Source organism: Laetiporus sulphureus (assembly GCF_001632365.1).
Source record: "Laetiporus sulphureus 93-53 unplaced genomic scaffold LAESUscaffold_2, whole genome shotgun sequence".
Lineage (NCBI taxonomy): Eukaryota > Fungi > Basidiomycota > Agaricomycetes > Polyporales > Laetiporaceae > Laetiporus > Laetiporus sulphureus.
In genome coordinates this window covers 1126156-1150527 of record NW_024468511.1, presented here as the reverse complement: position 1 = coordinate 1150527, position 24372 = coordinate 1126156, and the positions used below count along the sequence as shown (strand labels likewise).

The following is a 24372-nucleotide window of genomic DNA, read 5'->3' as shown; positions in this document are numbered from 1 at the left end:
GTACCATGGAATTTCCTCTGAGGCATTCCCAACAGGACGTTCCAGAGAATATTCAAGGGTACGTCGTGCCTTCCGATTATCTAGATAGACAAAGAATGATGACGTTGTGGGAGCTCATCAAAGGGCAGACTTTGAGTACACGGAATAAAACGGGTTCATGCACGTGTGGGAAAGCGAATGAACTGCTGAAGCGCATGAGAAGATCATGAAAATCGGCTGCGTGGCTAGCTCACCTAAAACAATACCTGCTGCCATACTACGTGCTGTCGCTTGCATCGTCTTGTTTGTATCCACAAAGGTTTGGAGATCGACAACATCATGAACGTACTGTCGAGAAGGAAAGAGATTATGAACGTAATGATACAATTATATACAACTGGTTGAAAGCTAGCCCGGTCCGTGCGCAGAACCGTCATCGCTACTCGGAGTGTGAGCTCGGTGGTGTCTCAATGGGACGGTCAACTACGATCTCCTCGTAGTCGCTATTCTCGTGAAATACATCTGGAAAGGCCATTGTCAAGCACACACGCCGCCAAGAACCAGCAACGAGGTGATGTGTACTCACCGCTTCCCTCGCTCCCACCTTCATCCGACAGCTCCTCTGGGTAGTCATTCTTGTACCAATCCTCAGCTGGACGAGACATCAGCATGAGCTCAAGGCATTTCTCACAAAATGGTGAATACCGTTTGAGTCTTCATCATCAGTATCGCCAACCTCCGACTCGGTATCCGAGTCATACCACATCAGCTCGTCCGGTACGTCAGTCCTGTTAGACCCAATCAATTTCGAACATCCACATCCAGATTCACATCTGAGATTGCATACAATCTGCCAATGTTGCTGACGCTCGTGGACGGCTGATAGAGCTCCTGGAAAGTCGTCGGCCTCTGATAGAAGACATCATAAACATAGTCGCTCTCGTCAATGGTCGCCGGAGGTACAGTCTTGGTCGGAGACGGAGGAACAACCGCCTTGTCATCCACTTCTCGCATAATAATCAATCTGATGTCGAACCACGAAAATATGAATCGTACACTTGAGATAATCTTGGAGTAGGGGTAGAAACTTCGCTACCTCTGAGTCGATATTTGGTGCCGCAGACGGTTCGGACGGAAGTGCGGATGAAGAAGGGATGGCATCATACATGGTGACTTGCGCGTGCTTTAGAGCCTCAAGCTCCTTTGTAGACCACACCTTCGGACTGGAAATGGTTGAATATTGCTCCATGAGAGGCTGAACATCAACGTACGGTGCAGCAGGCACTCTGCGTCGCTTACTAAAGGGCGGCTCAGTCAACGGTGCTTCACGCCGGATGATCGTGTATTTGCGTCCAAAAGTGTCCCGCGGCGGACGAAGAGGTGTGGCAGGCGAAGGCGTGGCGGTGATTCCGGCCGCTTGCTCCACGATTGCAGGTGCAGAGACGGAGCTGGAAGGTAACTCTCCCTGCGCTGACTGGCGTGCTAGAATGGTCAAGCGAGTCTACAAACATTGAGTTGTGAGTGTTATGCGCCACAACCTATAGGAGAATAGGCATACTTCAAGATCCTTCTTCTTCTGGTTGTCGTCCCAAGCACCCTGTTCGACCGTCTCTGCGAACTTGAAGAAGTTCAGCGTACCGCGAGACCGTTTCCTTCGTGGACGGAGCTCCTGGTCGACGACTATACTTCATGGCAATCTCCAACAGAGTTGATCGTCAATAATGCATACCTAGACCATCAAGAGGCTCTTCATTACGCTTGCGCTTGATACGGAGTATCGCGTAGAGACGCTCCGACTGATCCTGCTGTGTTCGTTCAACTTGCATGTTGCCGCTTTGGATTCTGGGGCTTTCACTTGAGTACCGACAGTGACGGAGAGAATGGTTGACGTTGGAAAAGGACGCGCGCACCGGAGAAACGCCTCGAACGTCGCGTTTCTACGTCACATGACCGATGCTGGGTGTGGCCATGCGCGCAGGCAAGCGACAGTCGGCCACTTCAGCTTCAAATCTAGCCTGCTTGGATGATATCCGGACGCTGCATACAGAGTAGACATGGTCGGTCTGCCCAGAAGGAGTCCCGCGTGCGATGAGAGCAAGAGCTAAAGACGTTGATAGGCTATGGTCAGTCGAGCCACCCGGCGAGGATTATTTATCAGACAGCAGTGCCGCGTATGGCTGTACTCGTTGCAGACCATCGACCGCAATATTTATTCGGTAAGGTACCAAGCGTATTTGGGTATAGTTCGGGATGATTGCTAGAGTATCTGTGTTGTGAATCAGTATGTTATCGCGGAGAAACCACTCTGGCTACAATGTGAACTAAGGGACATCTAATGCAGACCACGGTCGCAGGCACTCGTGTATTTCTGCGTAATGGCTACAAGATGTGGTGGAACAATATGACTACAGGGCTGTGTGCTGATGAAAACGACAATATTGCAAGGGACAACAGTTACCTTGGAGAAACAAAACAGACAACCCAGGTTATAAAAACGCGAAGACACCCAAAGATGTCTAAGTACTACTACAGATCCTCGTGGTTCCTGTCGAGTTTCCTCAACCAACCACCGACTTCCCAGTTGCAGCTCGGGTGATAAACGTCCTTCCCTCGCTGTACGGTATCGACAACCCCCCTAAGAATGATTTTCAAACGCTTGAAGTCAATTGGCTTCAAAATCCACCCGTCAAAGCCCAGCTTGAACAATTCTTCACGTTGGTCCTCAAATAATGAGGCCGAGACTGCGAAGATAGGTATTCGTCCATTCAGCTTGTGAGATGTTCGGCTAAGGATGTGTTCTCGCGTCCGCTCCATACTACGAATCCGCTCGGTCGCTTCGAATCCGTTCAGCAGCGGCATCCTACCCATGATCAGTCAACATCAAGTCACGAAGAACGTCGAGCATTCGTACTGAATGTCCATCAGAACGCAATCGAACTCCCAGTCCGACTCCAGCATCTCGACGCCCTCAATCCCATTTGTTGTATTGACAACGTTATGGCCGTCGAGCGACAGACGTTTCGCCAGGATCATCCGATTGATATCGTTGTCCTATCGAATCGTAAGCAGAGAGCGACCACATGACGATGGAGTTCGTACCTCAACAATCAACAAACGAAGCTTCGTGCTGACCTCATTATCAGAGCGTGCACTGCGGGAGGTGGAGCTCATTGGACCGGACTTGCGAGCACTTGCCGAGAGTTTCGGCAGCGGAGACGTCTGGTTGTGCTTCCTGTGTGTTGTGACATTCGAGCTGGTTTCGCTGAGCAGAGATCTCGATAGAGATTCGGCCGGAGATGCCTCTGTTCTTGTATCAAGATCGTCGCCTGTAGCCGTCTTCGGCGCATTCTCCGAGCCAACAGTTCCCCGCGGTCTGTCGTGTCCTTTCCGTGAAGGAATGCCAGCATTTGCTGTTCGAAGTCCGGAAGGCTCCTCTGTCGCAATAGCCATCCCATCGCCCACTCTATGATGTGCGAAGGCTTCCACAAGATTATTGATCTCATTGCCGCGGTTATCACTGACGTCGTCCCGCGACTGCAGTGCGGACGTAGATGAGGGGGAATAAGAATCCGATGTCGTCTGGCCTTCTGGTTCCGTGGCGAAGGGAATCAAGAAGGAGAAACAGCTCCCTTCGTCCATCTGTGAATCGACGCGCAGCTGTCCTCCTAGCTGTTCCACAATGCGTGCGACCACCGCTAACCCAAGCCCTATCAAACAAGCAGCTCTGAACGGACCAGTTCCAAGTATAATATCTGCGAACGTACCTAAACCCTGCGAATTCGCCTTTGGCGATGCGCTTTCTACCTGCTCGAACTCCCTGAATATACATTCTAGCTTCTCCGCAGGAATGCCGCAGCCGGTATCTGAAACGACAATCTCCACCGCGACGTTCTGCGCATCACGAAGACCAACAGGTTCGTCGTATGTATGGCATTGCACAGAAATCGATCCTCGTTGGGTATATTTCACTACAGCAGCACCTTCGTCACCAGCAACATGCAAAATAATTTGATGTTACGCACGAGCATTTGCAGTCAGATTCGAAACCACCGTCCGTATCTTTCTTGCATCACCAACAACCATCCTAGGACAAGTCGACACGTCCACCTTGAAGCTGAGCCCTCTGCGGGTAGCCTCGTTCCGGTATAGGAGGGTGGCATCTTCGATCGCGTGGTGCAAATCGAACGCTTCGTTGAACGATGTTTCATGACCACTCTCCAAGCGAGTGAGATCCTGCGAGTCGCACGATACTTGCTCCAGCTTCGACAATCGGCGTAAATCGAGCAGACGTACCAGCAAGTCATTGATCGTAAATAACAAGCTCTACGATCCGTTTAGATACTGATGAATCCAGGGACAACGGATATACGTACTTTCGATGCAGCATGAGATTGACTCAAGTTTTCCCGAGTCTCGGTATCCAGCGAACCATTAAGGGCCAATTCCAAATAACTAAGAGCCATCATTAGAAATGGCTGAGGCCAGAGATTGCAGAATACATACTTTATGATATGATTCAAAGGAGTGCGAACTTCGTTTTCGCGGAAGTCTCATTTAACATTCCACAGATAACACGTTACGGAGCTTCTCACCTTCGTGACTAGCATTCGAAAGCAATAGATTCGTCAACTTCGTGGTTTGCAGCGCGCTCTCTTTTTGCCTCCAGACCTCGATGAACTAACGATGAAGATGAAATCAGTTTCTCACACGAAGGTAAAGATGATAACCAACCTTGCCATACACAAGGGCCAACACGCCTGCCGTCTCCAAGTGTTCATCAGTCCATGCCCGACAGCGCCCAGCCACTGTCTCTGACCACATCCGGAAAGATGCTCGCGGTTCCAACACGCTCTGCTGTTCATCGTCCTTGTAAGGCCGGCCCGCCCATCGAACCTGACGTGGCTGGCCCTTTCGCAGAAAGGCAATGAAGTCTCTGCCTCCTGCCGACAAAGGTACATATAGCAGACCGGCAATGACTTCCAGCCCTGTAGACAGCTGCAAGTCAGGATAATCTTGCGTGACGGCTTGTGATACTTGGATGGTGCTGCAATAGATGATGAGAGAAGCGACTAAAGCAGATCACAAGCTCCTTACTCGAATTGCTTGAGGCGCAAGTATTCTGCCACGATCAAGATCTCTTGGCCGTGTTGCTTGGGTCCCAGAATCTTGGCGCCCTCGCCAATGACCAACACGCCGTAGTCAGCATCGAACAGGCCGAGCAGATCATCTGCATCGGAGACAATGTACCCGGTTGGGTGTTGGTCCGATGGCACAGTATTGATCTTAAACGTTGCAAGTGGTGAATATACATTCGGCTTTCGGAGTGGGCATCTCGACGTACCAGTTTTCGCGTATGGAGACGTTGCGCATAACTGAGTCGCTCGACGTTGCGCGATATAGACTGGCTCAGCAGTCGGAGCATCTGGCGGACAGGGAAGGATACTCGCATGCCGTGCGATCCATATGAGTGACATGCGACAAGTCCCCAGAGTTGACCGAAGGCAGTGATCGACTACAAGGATATAAGCTAGGACATGGCATGCATGGGGGCGCAACACTTACCATGGACATGGATGCACGGACGCCCATGTTTTCTAGGTCTAAGTACACACATAAGACGTCAATCCATTGAAGAGCAATAATCACGGACATTTCAAGTGAATGGGGCTCATTGCGCGCAAGTAACAGTGGGTCATATCCTGCGAAAACATGAAGCTTCCAAAACCACGACTACGAAATACTTACGAGTGGTGTTTCGAGGTCCTTCTTGCTTCTGACCACCAAGCGAGCCGTAGGCTGGCTCCGGTCGTATAGGAGACGCACTTTATCTGTCATTTTCGCAACCATTCAACAATACCATTCGGTCGTAATTGAGGCAGCACTCACTCAAAGCATACAAATGGCGTGCCTGGTCGTCTTTCAGCGTCGGATCTTCTGGACCTAATGGGACACCTACCTGTGCTGGAATGTCAGAGGCGGGGAAATGCAAACCTCGATAGAGCTCGTGCGTCTGACTCCAGTCTAATAGCTCCGCCACAACCCGCCCATTCCACAGCTCATCGAATTGATACACAAGCACGCGGTGGAACTGCGTCAGATCCTTGATCACGCCTGCGACAACTTTAAGGAACGTATCAAGGTCAGGCGCCGATCCAAGCTGTTCGTTTATCTGCGCCATCACCGCGAAGATGTCCATCATGCCTACCGCACCCGTCCCGCGACGTCTGCGCGATGCCCCTCGACGGAAACTGCCCTGCCCCTCAGAGATCGGCGAATCGCTACTTGAGATATTCCGACGTGTGCGTCTGAGGCGTTCGAGGGCCAGTAGAGGCTTCGCGCGACTGGTAGTACTTTCAAAGATATCTTCCGGACTTGGCATCCAGGCCGCTGCGCCAGAGAAGCCGTACGCAGAGGTCTCCTGTGATGGCGTCGGCGAGACTCCTGGATAGCTTGATGACACAGAAGGATCGCTGCTGGGGATACGACTAGGAATTAGATCGTCCGGAGTGATGATCCGGTCTTCCGAGCTTGACGTCGAAACTAACGTTCGCCCAGAGCTGTGAGTACCCGCGTTAGACCCATCTGATGGAGAGGAGATGCCGGACTGAAAAGTGCCCTCCCCTCCAGTGGCTGGCGGGTATAGTGGGTTGAGAGCATCCCTCTCGAGCTCGAATTCCAGAACGATGAGGTTATGATGGGCCACACTACTCTCGCCATTCGCATCGAAATTTGCAGGCGCATTCATTTGCGGCCGATGCGCAGCACACCAGCAAGACCAGCTTCGCCGCTGCTGTGGGTCGGTCGACATGCCATCCTCCAGCGCAGTACCGGGCTCGCCCCAGCCGTTGAGCATGAACACATGCAAGTTCTCTGCCTGCTCCTCTGGAGATAATGAAGTATCGCTGAGATACTGTATATTATCAAACAGCACGTCGCTCTGCTGATCAGGCAACGTGTCGGTGAAGCATTCCAGTGAGAAGAGAAATTGTGGCGAAAGACCGAGCAGCTCAGTAGAATTCTGGATAACGGTCAGAGAAGCACGCGCCGCCTTTCTGGTACAACACACACCTCTGAGACTTGTCGAACTGAGAGATTGCCTGTCTCCTCATCCTCCTCCACCGCAATCAGAACGCCAAACCCTTGTACCGCCCCGGGAGTGCGGATAGGCTGTAAAAGGTAAGTGTGAGATACACTGAATAACAGCTCGTGTGACGCACCTCATCCTCGCATTTGGTCAGCTTTCCCTCCCTCCCCAGGATCAGATGGTGCCCGTGCTCATCCTCCATGTGTGTGTAACGAAACGCAATATGAGGAGCATCTGAACCAGACCAGCTCGATACGCTGCTTTCCGAGCCGGTGACGTCTGTTGTAACCATAGGCGACTGTGGTCGAGACCCCCGTGTCGACGGCAGCTGCGCCACGTCCAAATCGCTCTGCGACCCTGGCCCGAGCTGTGACGACGAGGACGCTCTTCCACTCCCAGCTCCATCCCTGTTGCCCAAGCTACGACCTGAGCGACCGCATGATGAATCCGGCGCCGAGGGCGCAGAATGCGAGCCGACCGGTGGTAGGTGGACGATACCAGTGTGCGAGAAGGGTGCGTGTACGGCATCGTCCAAACCAGGAGCGGTCAGGAGTACCTCTGCCGTCGAGGCGAATGCCTCCGCTGCGACTTCGGATATATGCGGACGGTGTCCGTGGCGGATGTCGTGGTCGTCGGCATCTTCAGAGAACTTACCTTGGCCGTTGGAGATCTCTACGGGCTCACCGCTGGGGCCTGGAATGTAGAGCATGCTATGCGTGGGCGACGTCGTGCCTGAGGGCGAGCGGGGAAAATAGCTGCCGTGTACGGTAGAGAATGTCCTGCGCGAGTGGGGGTCCTCTTCGAGGGAGAAATCGCGGAAATTTGGCGTGCGAGGCTTGCGCCGGTGATGGTGGTGATGGTGATGGCCCTCACTCTCTGGAGAGTCTCCTGCGCTGCTCATGCTCTCGGATGCGGACGTAGATGCTGGCGGTGTGGAAAGAACGCCCCCGCTGCTCGTCGAGCGCTGCAGAGCGGGCGCCTCGTGGATAGACAGCGCGGCGAGACTCTTCCCATGCTGGTCTCCTCTCGGCCTCGCGGACTCTTCTGGAGAGGCGTATGTACAAAAGAGAAAGATCGTCGGAACATAGGAGACTCACCCGCTCTCTGGCCCACGCCAGGCCGAATCCCGGTCAGCAGCGAACGCACCGGATAGACATACGACGAGCTCGACGTTGATGTGGACGAGCTTGGCTCCCTTAGACGTCGTGCATCGTCTTCTGTGGACATGAGCTACTGATGGTGGTCACTGACAAGCTAAACGGCCGGCGGATCGAATACTATCGGCCTCTGTCTGCATTTGAGCCTGATTAACGCAAAAGTGGAGCCGGTTTGAAGCGGAGCTTAAACACACTTGGACACGATCATCGGGCACGCAAATTTGAGTTGCTGTGCTGTAGACAATCCATCTTCGGAGTGTGAATCCGCTTTGAACACCGTCAGTCAGATCCCTCTACTCTGGCTCCTCCGCAATGCAGCTAACAGCGTCAGAATGTGCGGTCAGTTTGCGAGGCAAACAACGATAGTGCATTAACGAACGTCCGGTTCTCGTAATGATTCACGTATCTCGCGGCTGGCGCATGTTCTGTCATTGCAGCCGTCCGCAATTGTGAAGACGATGAAGTCGATTGTCCCACCTGCGCCTCGGATCTTCGAGGATCTTCGTTCCACTGTTCCCGGGACTTGGCCGCGACATAGCCTTACAGTTTTATTCAAATAGAGGCTTTGCTCCACAGAATTTGTCTTGTCGCCTCATCAACATTGAAGGGTCTTCTTCGGCTCGGCACCATGGTTCATATGTAGCATATTCCAGTGATGTGGTGTTTCCGTCATGGAATGAAGGAAGATGATCAGCTCGCTGTGTGTGGCTTCCTTCGGCGTGATGTACCGCATCCCCTTTCATCCGACAGTCCATGTACGTATATCCATGTCTTCCGATCTTACTCCATTCAACGTTTCTGTTCGCAAGCATGAGGAGGCCCCCACGGTCTGTCGCTGCGCTGAACGCACTCTCTTCCGCTCGAGGCCTTTGTTCTTGTCAGCCAGTACTTGTCTAGCGTCGGCCTCACGGCCTCCGAAGATCACAATGGCTATGACGATCTCTCCGTTGAGTTGATGCTCGCGGCCTACCAGCTAGCGCTCTGGCTTATCATGGGACAAGGTCACACGCATATCGCGCGAAATTGTAAGACGGATCATCACAGTGTCAGTTGGCAGCACAACGAGCTGTCTATGGAGAACCTCGCGACAGGACTCATCCCGCTGCGCAACCAAGTTCTCCGCAAGTTCTGCAATTGCCATTTAACATCATATTGCAAGTGAAAAAGCGCATTCCCCACCCCCACGAATAATCAATGCCCGGTGGAAGCGGTCCGGACTGACATTATATCCTGCCGAAAAGCCGAGCGCCAACTAACTGAGACCGTTGACCCTCAGTGCATGGCCTCCACAGCGGAGTCATATAATCGAGCTTGTGTATCAGCATGTCTCGCAGGGTACATCTTGACCTCCTTTGCTGAGGGTGCACTCTGACACGGCCATCTCACGACCTGGACGACCAAGCTGAGGACAACAATGGCCTCTGCGGACAGTCAGAATACGGCTTTGAGCCCCAATCAGTTGCCGGCCATTGCGGGCACTGACGTGCGGGGCCAGGAAGAAAATGTCATGTTGACACCTGAAGTTAAATTCGACATAGAGCATGCAGAAGTACATGACGATCCCCGCAAGTGGTCGAAGGCTCGCAAGGTATTTCGCCTGAGGGTGCCACATACCACAAGGGTTTTGACGGCATTTGGTATAGTATGTCATCGTCGCGATGATTTCTGCGGCGTCGATGATTGCAGGTCTTGGCAGCAACATATACAATCGTATGTCACAATGGCTTCATGTATTGACGTCATGTCGACCAATCATGCATTGCAGCTGCGATCAGTCAAATCGAAAAGGACCTGCATGCAACCAGCAGTCAACTGAGTTTAACGTTGTCATTGTTCATTCTCATTCAAGGAGGACTTCCGCTATTTTGGAGCGCTATCAGTGAGATCAGAGGCAGGAAGGTGAGATAGCTCTCTGCTGCTTGTATGCGGATGGATTCACACAGAACATGCATAGACTGTTTATCTGACCTCGATTGCGTTATGCATGCTCGGATGCATCGTTTCGGCAACGGCCAAGACTATCAATGTCCTAATTGGTATGCGCTGTTTGCAAGCGGCAGGGTATGTGATACCGCATGTTGCATTCACATTCTTCTCATATTCGTACGCAAAAAGGTCGAGTGCCGTCATGGCGATAGGAGCCGCCACGCTAGCCGATCTGTACGAACCAGCAGAGAGGGGGACTGTGATGGGCATCTATTATTGGTTTGTGAAGTTCAACACATGAATCATAACCTGTGAGCTCACAGGGTGTCTCTGCTCAGCGCTCCTCTATTAGGCCCATCCCTTGGTCCCATTTTAGGTGGGGTTCTGACCCAAGCCTTCAATTGGCGGGCCACGTTCTGGTTCCTTGCCATATTCACCGGTCTCTGCACGGTGTCGTTCGTATTCTTCCAGGACACGTTCCGTCGTCAGCGCAGCCTGACATATCAATCAGTCTTGAGGCGTGTCATGGAGCAAGAGGCGAAGAAGCTGAACGCGAAAAGGGAAGACAGCATTGATTGCGATGATGTGCGCACCAAGGTCGACCCTACGGAGAAGGATACTGACGAGAAAGGGTTACCCCCGAGCAATACCTCTGTGATTGAGCAGGACATGGAAGCCCAGCATTCCTCTAGAGATAAGGCAGCTCCACCAGTAAAGGAGATCAAGCTGTCCTTGACAGATATCAACCCTGTGAAACCTATCGTCCACGTTTTGAGTCGGCTGAACAACGTTGCCACCTTGGTGGCTTCTGGTATGCCGGTCGCATGTTATGCTTCGAATGAGTGAAATGACTTCTGGCCAGGCCTTCTATTCGCCTTCAATTATAGCATCTCCTACACTGCGTCCCGAACGCTTGAAAATCAATACGGCTATGATGCTCTGCAGACCGGCCTGGTGCTTCTAGCGTACGGCATTGGTTGGTAGTTTCGCATATTGCATAGAATCTAAATTGTTGACTTACTGTGACACAGGGTGTCTGCTTGGGAGTGTGTTGGGTGGACGATATTCCGACTACGTCCTCTCCCGCGTAAAAGCGCGCCATGGCGGCAAGAGCTATCCGGAGGCACGCATTACGCACCGTGGTTCTGAATTGGCGGAACGATACTTATCCAGACATTTCGGTTTGATCTCGTACAGATGCGCCTGCAGAGCACGTTATTCCCAATGGTCTTCTTTCCCCCGGCCGTTGTGGCATATGGTTGGGTCTGCGAGGAGCATGTCAGCGTAGCTGCCGTCTGCGTCATGTTGTTCTTGGCGGGGTTCTTTCAGATGTGTGTCATCCCACTTGCATTGTCTTCTCCTGCCAATATACTGACTCGATGGCTGGTTGGCTTCGAGCAGATGCATCTACACCAGCACATTAGCCTACATCGTCGACGCCAACGCCGGTCGCTCGTCGTCAGCAGTGGCTTCGAACAGCTTCTTCCGCGGAGTGTTTGCTTTCATCGCTACCGAGATTGCGGTCCCGCTCCAGGTATGTACCCTTTCCATTAGATCGTTATCGAACGTTACGCACTTCCCTTCCCATTTATCTTGATTCTCTTGATTTTCTTGCTCACCACATGCACGTAGGATTCAATAGGAGACGGCGGTCTGTACTCTTTCTGGGGGGGACTTGTGCTCATATCGCAGCTGCTCATCATACTCGTCTGGTGGAAAGGTGGCGACTGGCGAGAAAAAGCAGCTGCACGCGAGGCACGTCGATCTGGCATGTCATGATATACGTCATGTCATTCTGGATAGAAGTATGACCAGGATTAGGCCTGGTTGTCAACCACATCAATAGACGTAGAATTAGACCCATTCACGGTCGTCGTTTCCCCCGACTCGTACACGTTGCGTATCTGTCTACTTGCTGCTGATATACACGTCCTTCGTTTTTCGTCCGTGTGCTTGTTACTCATTTTGACGTCGCCGATCTCCCCACCGGTCTCTACTGTGAGATTGGTTGTTAGCTATCGAGCATCGAGATACCGACCCCTCAGGCATGTTTAGGAGGAGGTTATTGGCATATTATACGGCAAGTTGCTTAACTGTCGCCAAATACACCTTTGCAATATACCGCGCCAATGATTCAATAGCACACTATCACGTGATCGTGTTTTCACTAAAATAGGAAGCATTCTGTCGGGGAGGACGGTCTGAGTCACCTCACGCAAGTGGCAAGTACGGGTCTCTTCCCTCAGAGTGGCGGGGATTTGCACCAGAGAGCATATTGCATACTGATGGTGCTGGTGGAGCGGCGGATCTGTGTATCTGTGAATGATCGCGGCAGCGGCCCGTGCGCGACGGCGAGAAGTGAGTGATACGATGCATACGTTGCGAGATCAAGCCATAGCACGCAATAAACAGTATGTCGTTCAAGGGGCAGGAAGTTTTCATGCGCATGGAATAATTAAATATCTCCGACTTCTAGTGTAAAACACCGGTATATAGCTGACTCAACGATGCCTTCTTTCCCTACATAGTTTGGATAAATACCATACGTCAAGGATTGCTAGCTCGGTTAAGCATGCGTTTTGGTGGACCCTGTTATTGCTTTGTATCCGTTCATATTTTTGCGCTTGATCTCTCGCTCGATGCTTCGCGCCAGCGACCTCCCTTCCACCATACCAACAGAATGAGCGTTTCGGAAACCAGCATAAGCCCCGCCCACATAGAGTATAGACCGCCATCGCCTAGAGCGTTCTAATTGAGCCAATATATGCATGAAGTCAGCCACAATGTGATGTCCTGTCAGAACGGAAGGCCAACGAACCTGCAGTGGCACCGCAATTTCCGTGGCGATGAAACCGGCCAGACCTCGCAGACTGCTGTTGCAGGCAACGGCCGAGGATGATCTACCGGTATTGGCGTCGACAATGTACGCCAGCGTACTCGAGTAAATGCAACTTGTGTGCACCAACGATACGTGAGCTGCACTCTTGAGAATACATTGAAAGAGAGCTCACATAGCAAAGAAGCCCGCGAAAAAGAGTATCACGCACACAGCAGCGATGTGAACGTGCTCTTCACACACCCAGCCGTACCCGACGACGAACGGTGGGAACAACAGCATAGCGAACATCGTACTCTGCAAGCGCATCTATTCAACTGGGTAAGATCACGTCTACGTAAACAAGCCTCACGACCGCAGCACGCACCTCCGGTGCGCTGATGCCGCCGTTCTTTGCCTTCAACTTGGCCAAGACGTGGTCGGAGTAGCGACCGCCCAGTAAACTACCAAGTAACATACCTATCAAAGAAGACCGGAAGTCAATGAGTTCCCGTTTTGATGCCCAGGGCAGAAGGTGAACAAACCTATGCCAAATGCAAGCAGAACTAGCCCAATCTTGAGCGCATCGTAGTGGTATTCGTTCGCCAACGTCAAGGATGCCGTGTAGGTGATGCTAAATTCGAATGCAAATAGCAGCGCTATCGCACCGCTTGTCAGGTCCATGCAATGAGCCCGTTGGTATTCAAAACGCACCAGATGCCAGGATTATAACAACGTTATTTTTGCGCCGGAGGACATAGATCATAGGGCCAACGGGATTCATGTCTCTCAAGGTCACCTTCGCCTGTTTGACGGGCTCCAATCCTGCTACCTGGCCCTTCTGGGCCTCCAGATCGGCGATCTTGGTATCGACGGAACTCGTCTCGCTTTTTACTTCTCCTTCAACGACCTCCCGGCCTGATGCTCCCTGCGCGACTGCCACATTCGACGAAACGGCGTCCTTCGCCGTCACAGCGTGCTTCTCCTCCTGTAGCTTGAGTCTCTTGAGCACAGACTGGTATGTAAGGCTGCGTTCTTGGCGAAACGTGTCCGTAAAGAAGATGAAGGAGAGCGAACAGAGACCAGTGAAAATGGCCAGTAACCAGAACGTTGCCCGCCAGTCGAAAGCTTGGGTGAGGATACCACCAAGGATAGGACCGATGGATGGTCCAAGTAAAGGAGCACTATGTCAGAAGTAGAAAAGACGCATAGCGCATGAATCTAGTTCAATTCTTTTTGACCGGAGGACGAAGGAATTAAACCGCCACAGCAACGCCTACCATAGATAAACGCCCATCATTGTGCCTCTTTCAACGGGTTCAAACAGATCTGCCAGAGTTGCTGCACCAATAGATACTACGGCACTTGAACTGTTGAACGACGGAGATGATATTGACAATTAGTAACGTCAGTAGGAAGGCACAACGATGCTCACCCCGCTGCTTGCAGGCAACGCATGCCAATGAGGACTTTGATCGTTTTTGAGCACGCTGAGACTACGGAACCCAGACAACATAAAGAAATTGACACGATATAGACAAGCTGACGCGATGTATGAGGGAGAAATTCGAACAACTGCGAGTGTGTGGCTTGCCTTTCGGCCTCTTATCTCACTGACCGAGCTCCAGAAGATCGGAGCCCCTCCTTGAATTAAGATGAAGAGTGACAGCGTGAGGCTCACTTGTCCGCTAGTCGCATGCAGATCAGCTTTCATTTCGGCTAGTGCAGCTGTGGGTAAACGTTAGAGTCGATGCACCATAAATAATTCTTTTGACGCACGTGTATATAGGTTGCAGGTCAACCCTGCTATCAAGGCTGCCGCACATATCATCACGACAACAATATACTGCGCAAGTGGCCGTCAGGTTCTGAAGAATAACGACCTTGAATATCATGATAGCGCATACAAAATTACATACCTTGCGAGCTTTCCGCCATTCACGGGGATCATCTTGCACCAACGCATGCTCTATATCCACTTGAGAATGATGTTCCTCGCGAAATTTCTCCTGAACGGCGTCAACAGCAGGTTGGCATCCAGCTTGAGGTTCTTCCATAGGGTTGCTCTCTGCAGCTGCGGTTGACATGCTTCGTATTACTTGGAAGCGCAGAAAAACGACAGAGCTAATGCAAACGACGAGACACAGCCCAGCCAGCTATTTAAACGTATTTTCTTTGTGCTCGCGTACAGTGACTCCACCGGCGCCCGATGGAGGCACTATGAACATGGTTGCATCCTGCTGGCCGTCAGACGAAAACCGGAGCCTATGTCTGTCGTTCTAGGTCTGCTGGCCATGAAAGAGATCGTCCGTCGGAATGATAGCATGTACGGCTGCGTGGGCAGACAGTCGATATTACGTGTATACTTGGCAAGTATGCATGCATGCGATTGGCTTTGGATGATCAGCGCGGTGCGGAAGCTCTGCGGGGCATATAGGAGGACATACCGCTTCTCAAAGGGAATTTTTCTGCTTAGCACGCCGCAGTTGTGAAAGGTATCGCAGCCGAGGTAGCACAGCGTCAAATTATGATGGAAGCGTGCTCCGTGGTTTCGCTGTACAGATCCCTTTCGGCACCGTTGCTCCTCCCCATATGTTACAACAGACGACATTGACTACCAAGTCGCTGCAGCTTCAGCAAACGTAAAGTCGCGTTGGAACCGAGTTCGGGCTTGGGAGTTTAAACCACATGCTAAAGGGTACGGGAAGCCGAAGCGCACTTAGAAGTTTGTCACTACGGTATCGCGCAACGAGGCGCGTGTCTCACTCTCACACCTGCAATCCAACCTAAAAATTCAGCAACGCGTGTCAGATGTATTAGCCAAGAGAAACCAGCCAGAGATCATTTCATCATGGTGCTGAAAATGTCGAACTAGACGAGCGTACTATCGCGTAAACAGCCGCCCGCTCTGACCCTCATTTTTGGTCGTGAGTTGGTAAGCTTGCTCTTCCATAAATTCTGGGGTACGCCCGGACATACACAAGCCTCTCTGCGCGAGAGCATCGTAAAAAGCACGATGTCAAGCGCAAGGAGCTACAGCCAAGGATAGCAAGGCAACATGTTCAACGCTCCCTCTCCATTCGTGGTAATGGTAACAACCTACCCCACCACTATTGGAGCGTCCATTGAACGCAGCTACAAACAGTTCAAGCTGTCCAATCTGTGGCAGATGGGCTCCGACCACCACCACCAGCATAGTAGACCATGTTAACTGAACGGGCTTGTCCTATCTAAGTAGGCCGAGCAATGTACAGGTTGTAGCCAACGACTCCGGCCGGTCAACTCTTCACAAAGAGAGTCTGTATGCTGTCTGTCGGTCTACCAATAGTCCAGCCTGTGCATAGCGACATGCCCAAGTGCCCCACACAGATTCATCGATGATTTGGCCCAATGCCCCAGCGCTCTAGATGCCAGCTGCTCCCGATATTCTGCGTAAGGCCGACCTCCCAGGCCTTTCACACGGGTGCGCGTGTAGTACGACAAGTGTAAGCTTGACCATGCGTTACAGACGACTGCAGACTTTGATGCAGCGCATCATGACCTCAAGGCTCTTGTGCGGACTTGCGCGTATGCATTCATGATACCAAGTGGTTGTGGGACGTGGCAGAGTCACACCTGAAGGAATGCTGTGCGGCATACCGTTCCCATGCGTGTTGGTGAGAAGCGCGCACCGAGAGCGTGGCTGCCAATCGTCCGGTCCGACCCTCTTGCTGTACGGTGTCAGAATCGTTCGTTCGTTAGGTTCATTGGCCTCGTGTAAGCCGCTAATGTCCTTCCTCCTCTTTCAGTTCATGCCCATCGGCGCGACATCATGAGCCAGCAAGTATCTGAGGGCAACATGGATGTGCGCATTCTTTCAGGCTGTTCTCATGTACAAGGGCTTACCATCTTTCAAAATAGGGTAGCCGATTACCCGGAAACCCGTCCATCGGTGAGCCCATTTCGTTCGCGGCTGGCCAATTTGCCGGGAGAACATTGCGCGCGGAGTTGTGTGAGGTCCAAAAGGCAAATCTTGGCCGCAAGTGAGTGGCCCACGGCGGCTCAGTGATGCCTCGCGTTGAGACGACTAGGTATACGCGCAAGGATCGTCGCCCACTTGATCCACCTCCAGTGGTGGCTCTGAAGTTGTTCGAGATTTCCAAGTCTGGGGCTGGGGTAGTAGAGAAGGAATTTGATCACTATAAGTGCGCTTCTGGGCTAAACTATCTATAGCATGGATATCTGCTGACAGACAGCCCGTGAATAATTTGGTCAGATATATGGACACGCTTAGTCTGTTATGCCACGTCGACTTGTTTCCTATCCCTCAATCCCGGTCAAATTCGCAAGCGGCTCCACTTGCTCGGAAATTTCTTCCATTGTTTTCCTCATTAGAAAATGAGATACGTTCTCTCGACCATCCAGCCTGGTTTTCATCAACGAAGGGTCTGTCATCCTCCGCCCAGCAGTGCGCATTGCCAGGACAGACAGCCGGTACGCATGGCAATGGCCCAGTGCGACGCACGTCAGGCGTAGCGACCGATTACAATGGCCTTCCTATTGCCGAATGCGACAGATGCACCGCAGACCTCGCTGGTTCTACAGTCGCCGAGGCCGTCTGCATGGACCACAAGGGGAAGACCGCGTTGATGTTCATATTCTCTGTTGGTTGTTTCCGTTAACTCTTCTTCCCTCTCTTGGAGGCTGCATAAACCCCCATAACAAGGGGCTGTGCGGACTTCCTTCACTATCAAATCGCATAGTGCCTCGCTGACATGTTTGATTGGTGTGCTTTAGGATCTCTCCGTGCGCAAAGAAGGCTCTTTCGTACTGCGCTATCGCACCTTCGACATCATGTCGAAAGTGGCAGACTATCCGACTGACATTCCAGTCTTAGCCGAGTGCTGGAGCGGACCTTTCCAAGTGTTTTCTACGAAGACGTTCCCTGGATTGGAACCATCGACTGACCTCACCAGGGTCCGTCCCGTTGTACTGCATCTGATCGTTCGCACTGACTGACATGCTGTGAGCAGCACATTGCGCGGTACGGGGTACGCGTTAATTCCCGGGAGACCGACCGTCGGAAGCGCAGGCAGAGCGATGTTGATCCGTCGCGGGACATGCGGCGCGAACCGTTGCGGATTGCCCCCTTTCATTCCGCCCCAGAGACGGCATCCAGCTCTTTATCCCCCACTTCTCCTGTATCTCCGGTAACCTCATATTTGGGCACACCAGGGAGGAGACGACCCTGAAATGATGCCTTGCTTGACAGCTGACATGCAATGATCATGTTGCTAGTATTATAGTTCCTCCACTCTCTCCTTGAAGGGGATCGAGACCTAGCATAGACATCTCTTTGTCATGCATGGCAAGGGCGCGCTGGGTTCGGGGTTGACAGTGAGCGAGATGTAATGTATGCACACGCCTAGTTCCTGAGCGAATACTTCCTCGCACTGTCTCTGCTCTCTGTGTTTTGCACGAGACTTTCGTATGTTGTATAGTGGATACGTTTCTTCTTATTCGTTGCAAAAGGTAGAAGTCTCTCGCAATGCAAGTGACGCTTATTACGTTTTCGTCCAGCCATTTGTAGAAATCGTGCAGGGATGGTGGGCAAGGCATGTTGGATATGAACGGCCTCTCAAGATGGTCAAGGACTGGAGCTGAAGACCTGAGCGACATCGCGGAGTTGCCAATATTCAGTGGGAAATATTGAGGAACTCGCTCGAGGGTGATTCTCCTTGAAGGTTCGGGATACAGAGGAACGGCCAAATATGGCCTTGAACAGTCTGGGAGGTGAGAACAGTTTCCGCGGGAGCGAGGCGAGCGTGCAGACGTTTGTGCTATATTCTCCAAGATACTAAGGAAGCATCACATTTAGTATTCCGATGTCCTTGCGATACTACAATGCCGCTCGCAATCAATGTCGGGGTTTCCTCGCGAAGGACAATCAGTCGTAGACGCTTCCAATTAGCAGGACGTCATACCGTTGGACGGCGAAGACACAGTATGAAGTCCATGCCAGTGCGAGGTCCTCCTATTGTCCGAATTGATCGTGGCAGGTAATGACCAGAATAGAGTAGAGCGACGATCACTTGAAATGAAAGCTGGCACAATCGCCATGATGTTCCCCATTCCTATCTCGAAGGCATGGAGGGGAGCCGCAACTCTACTCAAATGAGGGTAGAGAAGCCTATCAGACATTTGCAAATTTAAATTCCGAACCAACGCAGCGTAATGATGACAACAGATGTGATGTACCCGTGGGTCCAGCATGGACTCCATTAGTAGTAGCCATGTGTGTGGCAGTGGTGTTCGTGCGAGATGACACTGGCAGAGAATATACTCCGTGTCGAAATAGAGCAACGGCATCCATGTATGATAAACGCCGAACATGCTGCATTAATAGCGTCGCGTCTTCCAATAAATTAATGAATAACAGGCCTGCAAATAGCACTATTCCGCGATAAGTACTCGTCCTGGACATAAATGAGAGGATTTCACTACCTTTATGCACTTTCCTGCTGCATGCGTATGGCTTGCGTCGCTACGTCAACGTTAGTATTGCCTCTCGTAGAAGCCCTGACATTACGTACCCATGAAGGGGGACGTGCGGCCATATACAGACATGACCGCTGTGAGGCTAGAGAGCACAGAAGAGGTGTCGGCATGCGCCGCTTGGATGGTTTGTAATGATGCTTCGCTGGCCAACACGCGCTGAGCAGCAGACGAAGACGTCCATAACTCTCGCAGACGAGCTTTCTCACGTACTAAGACACGGCAGACGATGGTCCACAGAATCTGAACGAGATAATATCAAGTCAAGCGTGACCTTTAATCGAGCTGAGCGTTTACGACGTACTGTTATGATGGGATTCAGGAACGGGAGCTGTTCTGAAGCAATGCTGACTAGGGCGACCGAGGCTGCCTTCGCTGCGCGCACATCCTTCTTGCCAGATAGCGACCCCGAGTGCTGGAGCTTCTCGTGGAGTCGGATGGTGGCGGCATGAGCCAATGTAAGCGTGGTCAAGAGCGTCCGGCTCATCGTTCCTCCGGAAGATGTGTGCATGGGCTCAACCATGGTGATGAAGCGATCTATCATGTCATCCAGCAGCACGAACTCGATAGCATAACGTTCAAGGTCGGTGTCTTCCGTTCGCAGTGAACAGATGAACAGCTCGAGATCAATGAACTTGCTCCTCGTTCGAATGCGAGCAACAAACCTGCAGTCCATTCTGCTGTGAGCCTAGTTGCGCGCTCGAACAAAGCAGCGGCCTTCGCCTGAAGAATCAGATCGTTGACATTGTCCTGGCCATGTCCGCTTGCGACAGACAGTGGTACACCTTGAAGTGACGGGATATCCTGAAACCATAGTGTCAATAACTGCAGAATTAGTGTTGCGAACAAACGTACAACTCCATATTCATCGGCCTCGAATGGCCCAGAAGTGCCATGAATGCGCGAACTGGAATGCAGAATAGCCGCCCAGCATTTTTCGAGCACATAGAGATGCCACCGTGCGCGGGAATGTTCAGCCGGTTCAATGGTGTCATTTCGCGTCCGCAAGGATGGGTTATAAGAGTTGTCCACATCTATAAGGGTGTGGGACGTCTGCGAGAAGCCGTTTCGATAGAGATGGCAGCTCAGAGCAAGTATAGCTGCGGCATCACAGAAATACTTCCCCTCCACCATCCTACCAAACGAGAAATGGTAGTTGGAAACAAGAATCTGAGCCTGCACGATCTGCATTGTCTCGAACGCCGCCATGTTGACACTTGCGCTGTTCAGCGCTTGCACTGCTCGAGTCAGAAGCACAGGTCCGTATACTGCTAACGCATCCGTAGCGGAGAAGTGGACGCCCCACAGATACACTGCATCGCGCAGTGCAGGTGACAGCCGAGCATCGTTACGTGCGAGGAAGACAAGCGCCGAGAAGCGGGCTTTGTCAAGGAAGAACCCAACTTGATCGGAGTGTACTAGGAATGCGTTGACGCTGAAAATTACATTCACACGGTGTACTCGTACCTAGCACCGCATGCACTGCTCACATTGATTGTACAGCAGCCGAAGACGGCTCCGGCATGCTGCTGACTGAAATGGACATACTAGCAGTCGCTTGCCCGAGGTATCTCGCCACGAGGGCACCAGAATCGTGATTATTGCTGCTGGTAGCATCATAGGCTGCACATGTCGCGCTGAGCATACGTTGCAACAGACATCTCTGAAATCGCTTACGTGAAACTGATGGTGTAGGAGATTCCTGTTGTTCTCCAGAGATATCCGAGAGTGAGTCACCGTCTGTTTGACCGAGCTCCGAAAGACGTTCTTGAAGACGAATGATCTGCTGCTCAAGCGCTTGCTGTCGACTGGGTCTTGGACTCTCGAGATAGATGCATTCGTTTCCCCTGAGGGAGCGTATACACGGTCCACACGTAGGTCTTACACCGTCGCATTTCTGTATAAGCACACAAAATGAGCAGATAGCCTGGAATATGAAAGCAGGCTACGAACATGCTTTCGTTTACGACAGTTTAAGCAGGCAGAGTTACGAGGAGCTCTTCGAGAACGAGATGGGCCGGCAGCTTGCTGATTTCCTGCAGACATCGTGTTGATACAGTGAGGGCGAAGAAAGAGCGTAATCTGATAACTACCAAGTTTACGCGTAGTATATATGGATTCCTGTGCACAATTTCCGCAGTGCGACGCAATCTTGTGCGCCATCTAGAGGCTCCTGCTTTATGTGGTCTTGCCGCAGCAGGTACAGTGCTGATGAAGGCTGTTATTCGCCGTGACGAGAAAATCACTTCGTTCAGCGATTAATAGCAAATGACGGTTTGCGTTCTCGCAAAGACCACAGCATCCGTAATCACTACTGTAAGTCAAGGGAGGATGCCCCAAAAAATGTGTTGTCCAGCAGTTTACTCAAGAGCTTCAATCTTGCGTACGCTTGATTTATTTGAGTAGACACATCATCATTTCGACCGTCCAAGGAAAAGCGCGACCATCAGTGTCCGAAGCAACTCCGTTCAGCGCCACAATTTCGGATGCGGTCGCTAACAGCCCAAGCGCAGCCATTGAGTCAATGAGACTGATATTTCCGGAATGACGGGTGGTGCGTGGGAGACGAAGCAGAGGAATGTTGAACATGGCTCCGAGTCGCTTCAAAGTTACAGTGAACTTCAGGGCGTTTGTTTGTCCTTGTATGGTTATAGCCTCGATATTTTCTCAATATAGCATGAGCGCCTCTAATTGCTCGTTACTGCCTCCGTCTTCGTCAGTTCTCTCTCGATACATTCTTTTACCGTACCGTTGAATGCACCTAAAGCTTACCCTCAGCGCGTTACGCTGAGATATCGATACTGCGGATAAAGCATGGTGACGAAACGACTGCAACATCACCCTTTTGTGTGACGCACAGGTCGGACTCTTCGCGCCCGCCTCCGACAGTCATATCACGCACAGCCAATCTGCGCAGCCACAAGTGATGGACACAGAACGCAAACGTGTAATTTGACTGCGCGCGATGTCGATACAGCCTGTACTCAGCCGCGATCGACTGCGGATTGCGCAGCTTTCCATCAAATCTTCGGGAAACCATACACTACCGATCATGGTGATCTTGCCTTGATATGTCTTTGTGTGCGACTATACCAGAATAGCAACTGAGTACGTTCGTACATAGTTGCTGCGGGATGTCCTGACACGTCCGTGACGCTTCGGGAGATGGGATCCTCGCATATGTCTTGCTTAATTAGCGGCAGTCAGCTAGAATTGATGGATGCCGTGCGTTTGGATAAAGAAGGACGGTCATAACGATGGCCACCACTGCTTGTCGTGTTGATCTTTCCGTAACTGCATGCAAGGCGGCTGCGGTCCAGCTCAGGAGAGTGTGAAGTCTAGTTTGCTAGTCTCGAATGACGCGCAGTCCGACTGAGCGGTGATGCAAGGCTGCGCACGCATATGGCGGGACACAGCAGTCTGCTGCTTCCAGCCCATCCAACTCTGGCCTACGGAATCATCGGTGACTCCACGTCCCGGTCGATGGTGGCTCTCTTTCATCAGCGGATTCAAGGTGCAGGCGCTCCTCCATCCTCCCGTTATGTTCGTTACTGTGGACGTAGCTCGGCTGGAGTCCTTAATTTTCGCCTCTATTTATGACCGCGTCAGCGTGCTCTCTCCGTGCTGCCGATCAATCAAGCATATCGCCATATCAACAGTGTAGGGTCCTTGCCTCGATGTAACCATATCAAATAGCCTTCGCATGGCCTATCGCCTTCGCCTGCAAGCGGCTCGGCAGTAGTATCCATCTATCGTAACAGTCCTTCATGCTTGAAGCCCACTCTCTCCGCCAGGTGTGTGGAAGTCGTTTTCTTCGGATAGACAGACGGTTGCATGCGCCTGAATCCGAGGTCAGGAGACGAGGCACAGGGTATCTGTTGGCAGTGACGTAGCAGGACAGCCCACAGTGTTGGATGCGATGTCTGTGTAGCGCGAGCCTATAGCCTACTATTGTGATTGGATCGGGCAAACACGCAAACCTCAGTGACTCGTGTAAGGCTTCCTCTGCCAGGTTCCGGTACGGATCATTGGACGTGTCTGGTCGATGATCCGAAGAGGAGGAAGTCCAGACTTGAGCGGTAGTATTTATCGACGGAGGACGGAGAAGTCGTCGAGAGTGTGGTGTACGATACGATAATGGTTGGACAGCTCTTTTTTTCAAGACCGGAGATACCACAATAAATTCTGGCATGAATGGCCGGTATGACCGGGGACAACTGCACATGCTCGCTGGAGAGTGCTTCGCCGTGGAGAAGGAAGACGAAGTCCACGTCGTACAGGTCGGCGCCGTAGAAACTCGAGCGGCTCTTCTCACAGGCGGATAAGTTGGCCGCATCAGAGGCGGCTTTGTAATGATCACGTATGTCACATATTCATAGTAATGATCCCGCGACAGCAGCGTGCACTGGATCCCCATAATCTGGTTCTGAAGGATGCTGTCCCGCCCTTTCCAACAGTCATTTTCCGATTGGAGTCGCTGGACGATGGCTACTGCACCACATGCATTAGATCAAGCGCACAGTGCAAGTTGAAACCCCGCATACCATGTACAGCCTTCGGGTCCGGAGACTTCTCGCTGCATCGCGCGGGATCATCCAAGCAGATGACGCTTGACCGAGCTTTGCCTGACCGGTCCTTATAAGACGAACAGCTGAGGTAGATATGCTGAATCAATCAAATATAGCTGCATGCCTAAGGTGACCCGTAAGATTACCATGTCCGGACTTACCATTGCACATTCCTGGTTCTTGACCAGCCCCATAATGGTCCTCCTTATAGGCAGTCGGTCGTCGCTAGTCGGTCCGCCAGCGACAATGTCATACTCTCTGTGCTCGTTGATTTCCCTTAACGATCTCTGACAAACTCTGCTCCGACCG

At 51.8% G+C, this 24372-nt stretch overlaps 9 protein-coding genes across 9 annotated transcripts; 4 read left to right on the top strand and 5 right to left on the bottom strand.

Moving 5' to 3' along the window:
- Positions 1-58: 58 nt before the first annotated feature.
- LAESUDRAFT_720131 (uncharacterized protein) lies at positions 59-2086 on the bottom strand. Its single transcript, XM_040907762.1, has 9 exons — positions 1709-2086; positions 1538-1659; positions 1251-1480; positions 1036-1202; positions 827-983; positions 685-767; positions 566-631; positions 234-501; positions 59-182 (listed from the first exon to the last, which is right to left on the bottom strand). Exons 1-8 carry the CDS (start codon positions 1803-1805, stop codon positions 419-421), a joined length of 1005 nt encoding a protein of 334 aa, XP_040769804.1. The 5' UTR covers positions 1806-2086; the 3' UTR covers positions 59-182; positions 234-418.
- Positions 2087-2146: 60 nt separating this feature from the next.
- Positions 2147-8352, bottom strand: LAESUDRAFT_720129 (uncharacterized protein). Its single transcript, XM_040907761.1, has 20 exons — positions 8161-8352; positions 7197-8107; positions 7048-7146; positions 5936-6997; positions 5866-5887; positions 5725-5807; positions 5630-5678; positions 5542-5579; positions 5321-5491; positions 5074-5261; positions 4711-5023; positions 4572-4656; positions 4483-4510; positions 4353-4431; positions 4273-4302; positions 4002-4212; positions 3744-3947; positions 3079-3686; positions 2891-3030; positions 2147-2839 (listed from the first exon to the last, which is right to left on the bottom strand). Exons 1-20 carry the CDS (start codon positions 8288-8290, stop codon positions 2506-2508), a joined length of 4785 nt encoding a protein of 1594 aa, XP_040769803.1. The 5' UTR covers positions 8291-8352; the 3' UTR covers positions 2147-2505.
- A 1113-nt stretch (positions 8353-9465) lies between these two features.
- On the top strand, positions 9466-12189 carry LAESUDRAFT_740640 (MFS general substrate transporter). Its single transcript, XM_040911095.1, has 11 exons — positions 9466-9808; positions 9864-9930; positions 9986-10119; positions 10175-10281; positions 10336-10425; positions 10485-10957; positions 11009-11122; positions 11178-11269; positions 11344-11477; positions 11548-11680; positions 11779-12189. The coding sequence occupies exons 1-11, from the start codon at positions 9635-9637 to the stop codon at positions 11923-11925; spliced, it is 1665 nt and encodes a 554-aa protein (XP_040769802.1). The 5' UTR covers positions 9466-9634; the 3' UTR covers positions 11926-12189.
- Positions 12190-12756: 567 nt separating this feature from the next.
- On the bottom strand, positions 12757-15018 carry LAESUDRAFT_641014 (MFS general substrate transporter; the record flags this gene model as incomplete). The annotated part of the gene is made up of 11 exons (XM_040903638.1): positions 12757-12894; positions 12965-13097; positions 13158-13291; positions 13350-13441; positions 13507-13620; positions 13676-14145; positions 14242-14331; positions 14397-14503; positions 14538-14689; positions 14741-14807; positions 14881-15018. 11 exons carry the CDS (start codon positions 15016-15018, stop codon positions 12757-12759), a joined length of 1635 nt encoding a protein of 544 aa, XP_040769801.1.
- A 1088-nt stretch (positions 15019-16106) lies between these two features.
- LAESUDRAFT_720123 (uncharacterized protein) lies at positions 16107-16562 on the top strand. Its single transcript, XM_040907760.1, has one exon. It carries the CDS (start codon positions 16369-16371, stop codon positions 16540-16542), a length of 174 nt encoding a protein of 57 aa, XP_040769800.1. The 5' UTR covers positions 16107-16368; the 3' UTR covers positions 16543-16562.
- Positions 16563-16772: 210 nt separating this feature from the next.
- Positions 16773-18192, top strand: LAESUDRAFT_754645 (uncharacterized protein; the record flags this gene model as incomplete). Its single annotated transcript, XM_040911916.1, has 6 exons — positions 16773-16805; positions 16862-16983; positions 17032-17145; positions 17217-17604; positions 17738-17917; positions 17974-18192. The coding sequence occupies 6 exons, from the start codon at positions 16773-16775 to the stop codon at positions 18190-18192; spliced, it is 1056 nt and encodes a 351-aa protein (XP_040769799.1).
- An 815-nt stretch (positions 18193-19007) lies between these two features.
- On the bottom strand, positions 19008-21937 carry LAESUDRAFT_168775 (uncharacterized protein). Its single transcript, XM_040901427.1, has 10 exons — positions 21589-21937; positions 21449-21531; positions 21173-21392; positions 20986-21118; positions 20351-20930; positions 20161-20299; positions 19800-20086; positions 19534-19738; positions 19445-19484; positions 19008-19393 (listed from the first exon to the last, which is right to left on the bottom strand). The coding sequence occupies exons 1-9, from the start codon at positions 21656-21658 to the stop codon at positions 19447-19449; spliced, it is 1755 nt and encodes a 584-aa protein (XP_040769798.1). The 5' UTR covers positions 21659-21937; the 3' UTR covers positions 19008-19393; positions 19445-19446.
- A 940-nt stretch (positions 21938-22877) lies between these two features.
- LAESUDRAFT_720120 (uncharacterized protein) lies at positions 22878-23532 on the top strand. Its single transcript, XM_040907759.1, has one exon. It carries the CDS (start codon positions 22898-22900, stop codon positions 23093-23095), a length of 198 nt encoding a protein of 65 aa, XP_040769796.1. The 5' UTR covers positions 22878-22897; the 3' UTR covers positions 23096-23532.
- LAESUDRAFT_640850 (uncharacterized protein) lies at positions 23245-23397 on the bottom strand (the record flags this gene model as incomplete). The annotated part of the gene is made up of 1 exon (XM_040903628.1): positions 23245-23397. A coding segment is annotated over one exon (153 nt), but the record flags the coding sequence as incomplete, so codon positions are not given.
- Positions 23533-24372: the final 840 nt, after the last annotated feature.

What these genes read in the sequence shown, in the direction of transcription:
- LAESUDRAFT_720131 (XM_040907762.1), bottom strand. Translation starts at nt 1,805, where the DNA reads ATGCAAGTTGAACGAACACAGCAGGATCAGTCGGAGCGTCTCTACGCG. An exon ending in TGATGATGAAGACTCAAACG is followed by an intron (nt 632 to 684) that starts GTATTCACCATT and finishes TGTCTCGTCCAG; the next exon opens with CTGAGGATTGGTACAAGAAT. An exon ending in AGGTGGGAGCGAGGGAAGCG is followed by an intron (nt 502 to 565) that starts GTGAGTACACAT and finishes TGGCCTTTCCAG; the next exon opens with ATGTATTTCACGAGAATAGC.
- LAESUDRAFT_720129 (XM_040907761.1), bottom strand. Translation starts at nt 8,290, where the DNA reads ATGTCCACAGAAGACGATGCACGACGTCTAAGGGAGCCAAGCTCGTCC. An exon ending in CCTCTGACATTCCAGCACAG is followed by an intron (nt 5,888 to 5,935) that starts GTAGGTGTCCCA and finishes AAAGACGACCAG; the next exon opens with GCACGCCATTTGTATGCTTT. An exon ending in TGGCCCTTGTGTATGGCAAG is followed by an intron (nt 4,657 to 4,710) that starts GTTGGTTATCAT and finishes CTTCATCGTTAG; the next exon opens with TTCATCGAGGTCTGGAGGCA.
- LAESUDRAFT_740640 (XM_040911095.1), top strand. Translation starts at nt 9,635, where the DNA reads ATGGCCTCTGCGGACAGTCAGAATACGGCTTTGAGCCCCAATCAGTTG. An exon ending in CGCTGTTTGCAAGCGGCAGG is followed by an intron (nt 10,282 to 10,335) that starts GTATGTGATACC and finishes GTACGCAAAAAG; the next exon opens with GTCGAGTGCCGTCATGGCGA. An exon ending in GTGATGGGCATCTATTATTG is followed by an intron (nt 10,426 to 10,484) that starts GTTTGTGAAGTT and finishes GTCTCTGCTCAG; the next exon opens with CGCTCCTCTATTAGGCCCAT.
- LAESUDRAFT_720123 (XM_040907760.1), top strand. Translation starts at nt 16,369, where the DNA reads ATGCCAGCTGCTCCCGATATTCTGCGTAAGGCCGACCTCCCAGGCCTT.
- LAESUDRAFT_168775 (XM_040901427.1), bottom strand. Translation starts at nt 21,658, where the DNA reads ATGGCGCACAAGATTGCGTCGCACTGCGGAAATTGTGCACAGGAATCC. An exon ending in TCGGCTGCTGTACAATCAAT is followed by an intron (nt 20,931 to 20,985) that starts GTGAGCAGTGCA and finishes TGTAATTTTCAG; the next exon opens with CGTCAACGCATTCCTAGTAC. An exon ending in CCGCACGTCCCCCTTCATGG is followed by an intron (nt 19,485 to 19,533) that starts GTACGTAATGTC and finishes ACGTTGACGTAG; the next exon opens with CGACGCAAGCCATACGCATG.
- LAESUDRAFT_720120 (XM_040907759.1), top strand. Translation starts at nt 22,898, where the DNA reads ATGGCGGGACACAGCAGTCTGCTGCTTCCAGCCCATCCAACTCTGGCC.